Here is a 12,178-nt window from a genome sequence, read left to right on the forward strand (position 1 = left end):
GGTTAATATGAAACTAGCTCTCTGTATAGATAAATATAGTATAGGTACCTATCTCTGGGTAAACAAGCTGTAATCAAAGTGAATATAATGCAAGCTCTCTATCAAGGTAATTATAATACTGGCACATACTCTATCAATGTAAGTATAGTACAGGCATGTACTCTATCAAGGTAAACAAGCTCTCTATCAAGGTAATTATAATACAGGCACATACTCTATCAATGTAAGTACATGTATAGTACAGGCATGTACTCTATCGAGGTAAACAAGTTCTCTATCAAGGTAATTATAAAACTAGCTCTCTATCAAGGTAAATAAAGTATAGGCACATACTCTATCAAGGTTAACAAGTTCTATATCAAGGTAAATATTAAACTAGCTCTCTATCAAGATAAATAAAGTGTAGGCACATACTCTAAAAAGTTAACAAGTTCTCTATCAAGGTAAATAAAGTATATGTGCATACTCTATAAAGTTAAACAAGCTCTCTATCAAGGTAAACAAGCTCTCATGAAAGTGAATATAGTGCAAGATCTCTATAAAGGTAATTATAGTACGGGCACGTACTCTATCAAGGTATCCAAGATTAGTCTATTTCAAGGTAAACAAGCTCTCTATTAAGGTAAATTTAGTACAAGCTCTCTATCAAGGTAAACATTATAGGAAATCATGGTCTTTAATGCTTCTTGCTAACTTTGAATTTGATTTATTGTACATGTATATCAAACTTTAATGACCATGTAAATGATATACACTTATAATCCAGTCTGTTAGCTGATACCTTGGACAAGGATAGATGTGCAGTCCAAGATAGATGTGCAAATTATGCATTAGTGATCTTATCTAAAAAAAATTTAATAGCAAAAACCTATGATTAAGCAGTGGTAAACCTGGGAAAGTTGATACATATATATGAATATGTATGCACTTCATACCCATTCTAATCTTTTCCTAATCATTTCATTTAGAATTTACACTGTATTACGAGCAATAAAGCAAACTCAAGCTTCAGTGCATAAAGTTCGAAGGTCAATTGAAGACAAGTTACTATCTTCACAAGAGACTACAAGAAAGAGGGCACAGTGTGAGGACTTGATCCTCAAGAAGGAACAACTCTGTTCTGAAGTCATGTGGAGGACAGCATCTGTCAATAAAATGAAGGACCAAGCAGATCAGTGTCATAACTCTAACAAAGAACAAGGTACTGTGTACAGTGTTCATGTACAGCATTTGCAAGTTGACTTTGGTGTTACTGTAATCTGGACATTTACACGTGGACCTACATTGGCATGTTCTTGCATAATTGGAGAGTTTTCTATTATAGCTTTATCATTTTATCCAGATATTTTAATCTGATCATGCATATTTACATAGATTATGAAATTGTGACATAGTTTTGTGTAGATATTAGTATGGAACAAAATGATATAAGTAATTGATTCAGAAATGAATTTTGACTTTCACTGTACTTAATTATCAAATCTTTTGTTAATGGACAGTTAAACTAAAGTTTAAAAAAAATCTGTAGATGATTATTTTCATGTACATTCTTTCACAGACACAGCACTGAAAAAGAATTGGGAGAAGTTGAGAGAGAAGTGGAGGGAACAAGGGGAGAAGAAAAAGGACTACGACCAGACAAGGTGCTCAAAGGAAATTCTCTTACTCCGCAACTTAAAAGCTTTTTTACTTACTTTTTACGTTCATGATTGATGAACTCAAATGAAAATATCAGATAGCATTTGATATTTTTACTTGCAGATTTTTTAAAAATCAAAAACAAATTTTGTTACAAATTTAAAATGCAATGGTTTAAAGAACATCAAAGTATGAAAAAAATTAAAGTTAAAAATATTTATCTATGCACACATTACTTGAGCTGGAGTGCATGATTATGTTCATTCTTTTTTAGGGAAAAGCTGATAAAAGAAAATGCACAACTATTTATCAGAAGAAAACAACTAATCAGGGAATTAGCTGCCTATATTTATCCTATCACCGAGGTACACATATTCTTGTATATACACTTCTATATGTGTATACATATATGTATCACTCTCATTTCATTGTAATGTTTAAGCTGAAATTTATTTAAACTGTACATATGAGTGCATTAGAGAAGGTTATGTTAAACACTTATAACTGAACTTTGTCATGGTCTGTTGGTAAATGTGCCAAATTGGATTGAGGTTGATATTTTTACAAGGAGAATAATTTTTATTTCTGGCATTGTCTACCTTTGCATTATCTAAGGATGAGGAAGAATGCTGTAGATTTTCAAAGTCTGACTTTTTAGCTTGCCTGAGCCAGAGGCTCAAGTGAGTTTTTTTTCTTGATCAAAATTTGCCTGTTGTCTGTCGTTGTCATAGTTGTTGATATGGTAAACTTTTCCCATTTTCATTTTCTCCAGAACCACTGGGCCAATTTCAAACAAACTTCAAGAGGATTCAAGTTTGTTTATACAAAGATCCTTGTCCTCTTTCAAGGGAAGATAATTAAGATTAACCGAACAGCAAAGCTATGATTAGTCATATTAATATAGATTCATCCTCATGTAGTGTAGATTCAAGTTTGTTCAAATCATGACCCCTGGGGGTAGGGAAGGGCCATAACAGAGGATTAAAAGTATACATTAGAATATAAAAGAAATATTTTTAAAAATCTTCTTCTCAAGAACAGCAAAACTATGATTACCATAGTCATGTTAATACAGAAGCATCCTCATGGAGTGGAGATTTAAATGTGTTCAAATCATGACCCCTGTGGGTAGGGAAGGGCCATTACAGGGGAACAAAGTTATACATGGGAGTAAAATTTGCTCAAATCATGACTCCAATAGTAGGGAAGGGCCATAACAAGGGATCAAAGTTATACAAGGGAATACATAGGAAATATCTTTAAAAATCTTCTTCTCAATAACAGCAAGGCCATGATTAATCATATTAATATGGAATCATCCTCAAGTAGTGTAGATTCAAGCGTGTTCAAATCATGACCCCTGGGGGTAGGGAGGAGCCACAACAGGAGATCAAAGTTATTTATAGGAAATATCTTTTAAAAAAAATCTCCGGATGACCAGCAAACCCATGTTTAGTCATATTAATATGGAAGCAAGTTGTTCAAATCATTACCCCTTGGGGTAGGTTGGGACCACTTCTATATTTAAACTTTTCAATACTGAACTGATTTCTGCTTTTCTTTAACCAGTGTTCAGGTGAGTGATGTGGCCCATGGGCCTCTTGTTATAACAAACATTACCTAATTGGTTGATTTGTAAAACAACAGATTTTGTCATTTGTATATCTTGTAATAAATAGTGGTAGTAGAAAGCCATTGAAATATACCGGTAACTGCACTAGAGCACAGTACATGTATATGAACGGGATGTGGTTTTTATTTCAGAAAAAAGGACAGTATTTTATTGCTGATGTTTGCTTGCCAAATTCAGAAGATTTTCAAGGTAATAATGTAAACTATAGAACACATCTCCTGCATATATGAAAGTTTGTATTTTGCATTCAGAAATACAAAAAAGAAATTCAAAGATAACTGAAATAGAATGGGTTTACATAGACAGTAAGACAGTAAAAGAGGCAGTTGTTTAGTCCTAACTGTGAACTGAGACACAGAATGTTTAAATTAACATGAGTTGTGAACAATAAATTTTCTTAAAGATGAATTCATTGTTTATTTACACAGCTATGTAATTTTGTCTATTTAAAGGTAAAGATGACAATATGATAGCAGTTTCCCTTGGTTACACTTGTCACCTTCTGCTGATGATCTCAAGTGTCCTTGACATTCCATTGAGGTATGGCATGGACCATCAAGTCTCAAGGTCAACCATTCATGATCACATCCATACTAAACTGGAGGATAAAGAGAGAGTGTAAGGCCTATCTTATTCTGTACAGCAATTTGAAATTGTATGTTTATGAAAAGCTAAATATTTTTTTCCTCACAAGTGATACCATTCATTCACATATTTGGAAAATTGAATGTTTTTGTAATTGGTATAAAATTTTAGAAAAAACATCAAATGGAATTTCAATACAATTTTTAAATGTAGATTAAGACAATTTTGACTAAAATATTGTCAAGGATAAAAGAACATGTAAGAATTAAATATGTTTAGTAGTGACATATAACCCACTTTCTCAAGGGAAAAATTTGGGGGGGTTAATTCATACATTTTTTGCTGTATACATGAAAGTAGGAATGACTGCATAAAATTATACCTTGCTGCAATTTGCTCATGAATGAAAATTTAGGAAATTTATTTCCCCTAAAATACATTATTTTAATTTTGTTTTTCAGGTTTCCTCTCTATTCAAAGGGCAAAGAACAAACCTTGTTTAAGTATGGTGTGTTCACATTAAACAAAAATATTAGCCAGGTGATGGTTTTTTTTTTTAATTACATTAACTACAAAACAATGGCTAATTCATCCAATTTTCCCTTTCTTTTGTATACCCAATTGAATGGAGACACAAAATATACTAACAATTTTAAATGATATACTTGGAAAATTAAATTAAATGTAATTTCAATTGTGCAAAAAAAAAAAAAAACAAGATCCTTTATAAAGTAAGGACAACCCAACAGTTCCTTTCATAAATGTATTTACAAGTACATGTACATGCAGAGAAATTAAACAATTTTAGAGAGCCACAACGCTCACCTGAGTCACATAATCTTTTTGATGTACAATTATATATGTAGATGTGTAACCAATAACTAAAGAATTCAATGATTTCAGAAATTTTGATCACAGAATATTGAGACTTGAAGTTTATCACACAAAATGTAAATTTGTTGTTTTTGTAAAATTTATATATATATATATATATATATATTTTTTTTTTTTTTGGTGAAAATATTAACCTTAAGTAAATTATTTTTTGATTTTCAGTTGAGATTCTACTTGGGACTAGGGACTCCAGATCTCAGAACTACACTGCAAAATATCAAAACCATGCTGGAGAATAGGCTAGGATTAAAACTGTAAGTAATGTTCATGTAAAGTATCAAAGCCATGCTGGGTAACAGGCTAGAATTATAACCATAAGAAATGTTCATGTAGAATACCAAAAACATGTGGAGAATAGGCTAGCATTAAAACTGTAAGAAATGTTCATGAAGAATATCAAAACCATGCTGGGTAACAGGCTAGGTTAAAAATGTAAGTAATGCAAAATATCAAAACATGCAGGCTGGGATTAAAACCATTTTTAGCTCACCTCAACGAAGTTGGGGGAGCTTATGTAATACCCTCGGCGTCGGCGTCCCAGGTTAAGGTTTTTGGAGCAGTTTTCTTTTCAAGTACTTCTATGGCCTATACTAGTCAGGGATGCATGGAGGATGCTTCTAGTGTGTTTCCTTGTACCAGTCAAGGTTTCAGATGCTGCAATTTCAGCTAAAGAATGACCAGGTTAATGTTTTTGGAGCAGGTTTAAGTTTTTGGAGCAGGTCTCATTTCCAAGTAACTATAAGCCCTATATTGACCAAACTTGCATGGATGATACATCTAAGGATGCACACTACTGGACTGGCTTCGGATGCTGGATCTGACCTATATTTTCCGGATGAGTGACCAAGTTAAGGTTTTTGGAGCATATGTCATTTCCAAGTAACTATAAACCCTATATTAAAGTTTTTGGAGCAGATCTCATTTCCAAGGAACTATAAGGCCTATCTGAACCAAACTTGCATGGATGATGCATCAAGGGACGAACAATCTCAAAACTTGCTTCGGATGCTGGATTTGACTTACATTTTCTGGATGAGTGACTAGTTGTAAGTTTTCAGATAAGTCTATTCCCAAGTAACTGCAAGCCCTATCAGACCAAAATTGCATAAATGTTGCATCTAGGGATGCACACTCCTAGATTATTAGTTTAATGTGGGACTTTGCCTTACTTAAAGACAACATTCGTTGATGTGAGCTCTGTAATCTCTTATTACCTATATTATTTATGTAGAATATGAAGTCTGCATAAGGATGGACTGATCATTACCATATTTAGAATAATATTTAGTATTTTAGACTACATGTTCTTTACATTATGAAAAATAAGATTGAATACATGTACATCATCATGCATACATGCCAACTTTCCCGATTTAGGCGGGATCCTCCCGATTTTACCCTTTAATCCCGCTCTCCCGATCGGGAAAGCAAAATTGCCCAAAAATCCCGAAATGAAAATATTCAACCTAAAATTTCCGATTTTCTGAGTTTCCCTACCGCAATATTTTGTCAATCGGGATTAGAATATCAGACTTGTTTATTCAGTGCACACAGATTAGTCTCTTTGTTTATTTAACGCATGCAGAGGTGTTAATTAGCCACAGGAAATCACTTCTCGCTTGAACGCACACAGCTGTCCAGGTACAGGTAACATAGCCTGGAGCAGTTAGAGGATTAAACTTTTCAGTCAGAAGGGGTATGCATATAGTGAAACACATAGATTTAGGGTATAATTAAATATCATTTTATTAAAAACAAAAATTGAATACAGTGATATGATAAACTAACAACAAAATCGGAATTAATCCATGTTTCGTTTTTTAAAAACGAAAGTAGAAAACAACAAAGCATAGCTGCTGATTTTAAGATATTGTAAAGTTTACCGGTTAAAATAAGATGAAAATAATTTAGATGAAACAACAAAGTCTTATACCCTCAAGTACACTGAATCCCCCCCCCCCCCAATGTAATATGACAACGGAATACTCACATGACACTGCCAATGTTATGCAAAAGTTCATCATGTTTATAACAATTTTAATTTTTGTTTGGGATAGGGGTATCCTAGTTTTAAATAATTGATGATCTCAAGAGTAAATTTATTTCTTCAACTTGTTTTGTGTGTGTGATTAAATTAATCATCATGATGTCTACTTATTAAAAGGGAATAAAATGACACTTCAAAACAAACAAATTTTCTTATCTTTCTCTCTCTCTCTCACCCTCACACACACAGTGCATTGTAATTTTTCAATATTTCTTTCAATCTAATGTCTAATTAGGAAATTCTAATTGTGTAAAATGTAAATAGAGAATTTTACAAATGTTTCCCAGAAACTGTACAGTAACAAAACCTCATATATTTCTAAAACTTTACAACAAAATTTACTGAACTGAAAGTTGTACATTTTCACATTTTTCACCAAATTCTGTGTCTTTTCAAACATAATGTTGTTAAACTAAACAGATATCACTTCTTTAGTGAGAGAGGTACCTATTAAAGCAAAGGATATTTGAATTTTGGAAGGAAAAAATTTGTTTGTATTATTTATTCTTAAATTGTATTAACAAGTGATATTGATATTATAAATAATAAAAAAAAAAATGGGATAAACATTTATTTTCATGACAAAATGTCGCGAATTTAAAGCTTTGAAAATTGTCGTCACGCGCAAAATCCCCCATGGGAATTTTCAAAAGTTGGCATGTATGTGAATCATGATTTTATGAGATTAAATTAGAACATTTTTGTAAGTTAAATTATTCTAGAATATTACAACCCATGATAATGAAAGGCCAGAATTAAAGCCCTTAGTTAATTTAGTGTAGAATATCAAAAACATATTGGAGAACAGGTTGGAATAAAGTGCTGCAAGTTGTTATTATATGATGTGAAAACCCTTATAGAGAACATCTCCACTTACCTTCCACAGCAAAAAAGCTGAGGACATGCTAGGTCATGATTGATAATTACATAATAATTAAAAGTGCATGTTGCTTTGAGACTTTACATCATTGGTATTTAAAATGTTGCTTTTTATGAAGAAACAAATGAAATACATGTTATTTAATAAATACTAATACTTGATGATTGAACATTTATGACATTTAGTTTCAAAATGGGGGGTCTTGGTGAAAACTATGTGAATTTCATTTTTTGTCGGACATTGAACTTTTGATCTCATCCCTATGTCTGAGGGTTTTATGAGTTAAAAAAGTAGAAAAAAATTAACATAGTAATATAAGAGTTGTCTTTCATTGATGAAGACTGCCAGTCCCTTTGAACCATACAGTCCTGTACTTTTCTTCCAGATTATAGCTTGTCTGCATAATTTGGAAATATACATCACTGCATAATTTTGATTATTCATCTATTCTAAATTACCGGTACTTTATTCATATTCATAGATTTTAATTAAGTGTCTTTTTGTATTTGTACAAGGGAAAGCCAGACAGCTCTCCTGCGACCAGTGAGTGAAAGGCAAAGCAGTGAATTTGATAAAACAGACACTCAGAGCTCACTTGCATCATATGGAAAAATGGTTGATTTCAGGAGAGAACTTAGTGTGCCAATGGCAGAAGAAAATTTGAGGCAATCTCCACCTACTTTTCACAGCAAGAAAACTGAGGATGACATTTTCCATCCAAGCATGAATGATAATTTTTTCAAAATTTCCAATCCAGTTTCAGAAAGATTGGCTGATTTTGACAGTGAAATTAATGGTGGTGCACAAGATGGAGTAAATTTTCACACATCGTGGGACAGTCGTAGACAGGCGTGTGTAAATGGTGTAGAGACGAGTGATTGTAACGGTTCAGAGCAGGAAGAACATATCTATGAAAGTATTTCAGTCAGTGGGAACAGTGAACGTTTAGAGAAATCTGAGAGGCAATCAAATAGTCCTATATCATGATTATTGATGAATTGTGTTAATTATTAAGGGCAAAATGATATTAATGTTATAAATGCATGACTGAGAAGTATGTTCATATAATGTTATATTAAGAAAATATTAATAAATTATAATTTTCAAACTGAGAGTGAAAGTATATATGTATGATTATTGTGTTTTAATTAGACCTTGATTAAAATTAAGTTATCTTTCTCAATACTGAACAATTTGCAAATAAGCAATACACATGAAAAATTTGTATATATTTCTTTCTCTTGAAAAAAAATCTTATTTCACATTTTTCTTTAGCTCAAATTAAAAAAAATATTAAGAGCTTTCAATATTATAATTTCTGGTTATCAATAGTGAACACAATATGGTATTATAAAATCAATTAAACCTAACATTTTTGAATGGTCAGACCAAAGTCTAGGATGTAGATGGTTTCTCTTGCAAGCTAATACATGTATTTTGTAGTAACATTATAAGGGGTGGGGGGTGGGGGTTAAAATTGCATACATATATTGAATATTGTGGTTTGATAGACTATTTTAACTGTCATGATTTTTGTTTCTGTGATAAATTTAATACAATCATACTAAGTGATTTTTTTAACCCACAGCATATTTTATAAATTTATCTTAATGAGCCTCGAAAATTAATGCCAGTATTTTTTTTAATGCAGGATTTCAAAAATAATATGAAGTTGTGCAAGTTTAAAGAATAAAACAATGGGAAAATCTATATGAGGCACTAAATCAAACTTGAATATTAGCCCTATTTTAATTCAATTAACTTGAAATTTAAGAGACAAGGGATACTCATCAAAATTTATATTATCTTCTATGATCAAAGTAAACAAGTAAATTTTTTTTGTTCAGTTATCTCCCCTTTTATCAAACTTTTCTTATATTGAACCTATCTTAAACGTTATAACCTTTATGATAGGTTCAATATGAGAAAAGTTTGGTAGAATGGAGTTGACCTTGCTGTTGACTTTTGATTGGATCCGCCGTTCCTTTATTTGCCCATTTCCGGTTTAAAAAAAGTTCGGGTGAAAACATGCGCACATGGTACAAAATGGGATAGGTGCACTTCCTGTAATAATAAATCTACCTGAACGATCTCTCAAAGTGATTATAGCCTGATGGAGAGATACAAAACAGAGACATATATGAATGTAAGTATCTTTAATAATCATGATCCCCCATACAACCCAGAAACCAAGTCAATTTGCAAGGAATTCCACGAATAATGTCAACTATTAAAAATGGCGCCGTTCACTTCCTGTGCTCATAGTGGTACTGGCATTTTACCAGAAACTAGCACCTGTTGAGAACAATAAATAATTACGCGCGTGTTTTACTTCAGTTTGAATAAAATTAAAGAGATTGGAAAGGGAAAATACGCAAAATTTGCTGTAGAGAATCCAAGAGTTGTAGTAACACATCCAAGCACATTGTGAAGAATGAATGAACATTGTAAAACATGCAAACAAGTTTAACGATAACTTTTGGACATAATTGCATAAGCTGAGGAATGTATAAGACAAGTATTAATGCATCTGCGCCATTTCTTTACACTAACTTAACATTGCTGGTATAATAACAAGTTTCATGGATGCATTACATTTCCCAATTGTTGTAAATTTTCATCATTGATGAGTAAATGTATAACATGTTCATGAGAGTAATTTTAAATTAAATAAATCTCTAACAAGTAATTAAGTCTCATGTATTTTCATATAAGTTGTAAAATTACACAAACATTTCAAAGATGGCTTTGGTGGTGATATAGAATTCGATGCAATTTAGGTACAGTTTGGTTGGAAAGTATACGAAAACCTCTATTATTTAAGAGTTTTCATTGTCCTTAGCTGTCAAAAATATTTATTTACCCCATAGCTAACAATGAGCATGATAACTGAACGACATTGAAACATTGATATAAAATGTTTTTTTCTAGAAATTTTATGTGAAGTTGAAAACAGTGTTAAAACAGTTTCCAAGGAAATGAGGCCTGTAAATGTTTGGCAGCACCATCATTTGCTGTGGTTAATTAGAATTGCAAACTTTTTAATTGATTTTAAACTTTCAAATTTATCTTAAATCATATTTGTCAAACAATATGAAAAGCTAAGAAATGTGCAGTTGAATTACATTGACCACTGTGGTTCACTTGTTACTATTAGTCAATTATAAATCACTTTCTAGGTGTTACAACTTTTCTATTAAAAAAAAGAGCAGAGAAAGTTATCGTTTATACATGTATCAGGGCTCAACATTAAGGCACATCCGACCGACTCAAACTAGTAAAAGTTAGGTCTGGTCTAGTTTATTTTGCTTCATGGTAGCCTGACTGGTCGTGTAAAAATATTTCGACTAAAGTTCAAACGAAGCAAAACTTCAACAAATTTACAGATTTTTCTTGTTTATCAATGTGTTAAATCAGGATTCACTTTCATTTTTTGATCCCAATAAAAAATAAAATAACCATGAACCATAATTTTTTTCCATGCCAAATATGTGTTTAGTCAATTAGCTGATGCAATTTTTACCAAGAATGTTAATTGTAGCTTTATTTGAATATAAAATATGTCATCCTAGTCAACATTCACCTTAAATATGAAGAGTAATGATCATTATTATATCATCTAGCATTTCCCCCACAACTTTTTGAACTTCGTTTTCTACCGCTAGACAGCCATGTTGGGTGTCCACTGTAAATATCACACCTGGTTAGTTCAGTCAGGGAATGTTTGACCATTTATTTTGGCATTATAGAAAGTGAAAATAAAAGTTTTAAACTGGAAACTTTCTTATAAGTCAATATGTGAGATTGTATTAGCCAAAGAAAAAAATGCCTACCGACCAACCCTTGTTTTTCTGGGAATGTTACAGGAAACGTATTATTTTCCAAATCTTTTATCCTGTTCACTTACATTCTTAGCTGAGGCCAGTTACCCTAACTTACTACATGATTGTCCAGTAAATGCATTAACTTGTTGACTTAATTATGGTGCAGTTTCCTTTTGTTCTAAGTACAATGTGGTTGCTGTATCAGTTTTTTGTTTGTTTTTTGATAATAGATACATTGTAATAGTTATTAAACTGAGACACCAATTTCTTTGACTGTACCTTAAATACTAGTCTACCATGTCAGAAACTTTAAGTACTTAGTAAGCTGTAATATTCTTTTACAGAAATAACTTTTTTTAAACCTTTCCTAAAGTTCTATCACTTGGGTGTCAGTGTTATCATACATTGTTGATTAATTGACTTGTCAGATCATATTAATAAGTACAAATTTGAAGTTCTTTTTTTAAAATAGATAATCATAGATAATTTATGTGTTTGTTTAATGATATCAGTAGTATATGTGCTAGTTTTGAGTGCATGCAGAGTTATATATATAGTTAGGGACAATCCTAGAAGCTGCACCTTTTTCTACAAAAAAAACTTGTGAATAAACATATGATGCCAGTGTTTCACCTATCTCATCATATGGGTTTTCCTGGAGCATGCCAATCTCTTCA

General features: G+C 31.9%; 1 protein-coding gene across 1 annotated transcript in view; it reads left to right on the forward strand.

Moving 5' to 3' along the window:
* The window catches only part of LOC133202791 (UV radiation resistance-associated protein-like), a 34,046-nt gene extending 25,255 nt beyond the window's left edge, over positions 1 to 8,791 (forward strand). Inside the window, exons 13-20 of the mRNA XM_061338664.1 lie at positions 969 to 1,201; positions 1,559 to 1,643; positions 1,913 to 2,003; positions 3,403 to 3,460; positions 3,724 to 3,889; positions 4,318 to 4,396; positions 4,913 to 5,004; positions 8,193 to 8,791. Of these exons, the coding sequence (XP_061194648.1) occupies positions 969 to 1,201; positions 1,559 to 1,643; positions 1,913 to 2,003; positions 3,403 to 3,460; positions 3,724 to 3,889; positions 4,318 to 4,396; positions 4,913 to 5,004; positions 8,193 to 8,664 (1,276 nt within the window). The 3' untranslated portion in view covers positions 8,665 to 8,791. The remainder of the gene's footprint in view (positions 1 to 968; positions 1,202 to 1,558; positions 1,644 to 1,912; positions 2,004 to 3,402; positions 3,461 to 3,723; positions 3,890 to 4,317; positions 4,397 to 4,912; positions 5,005 to 8,192) is intronic.
* The last annotated feature ends 3,387 nt before the right edge of the window (positions 8,792 to 12,178 follow it).

The sequence above is a fragment of the Saccostrea echinata genome, unplaced genomic scaffold (genome assembly GCF_033153115.1).
Source record: "Saccostrea echinata isolate AGI-Se365-2 ecotype Australia unplaced genomic scaffold, CSIRO_AGI_Sech_v1 ptg000047l, whole genome shotgun sequence".
Classification (NCBI taxonomy): domain Eukaryota; kingdom Metazoa; phylum Mollusca; class Bivalvia; order Ostreida; family Ostreidae; genus Saccostrea; species Saccostrea echinata.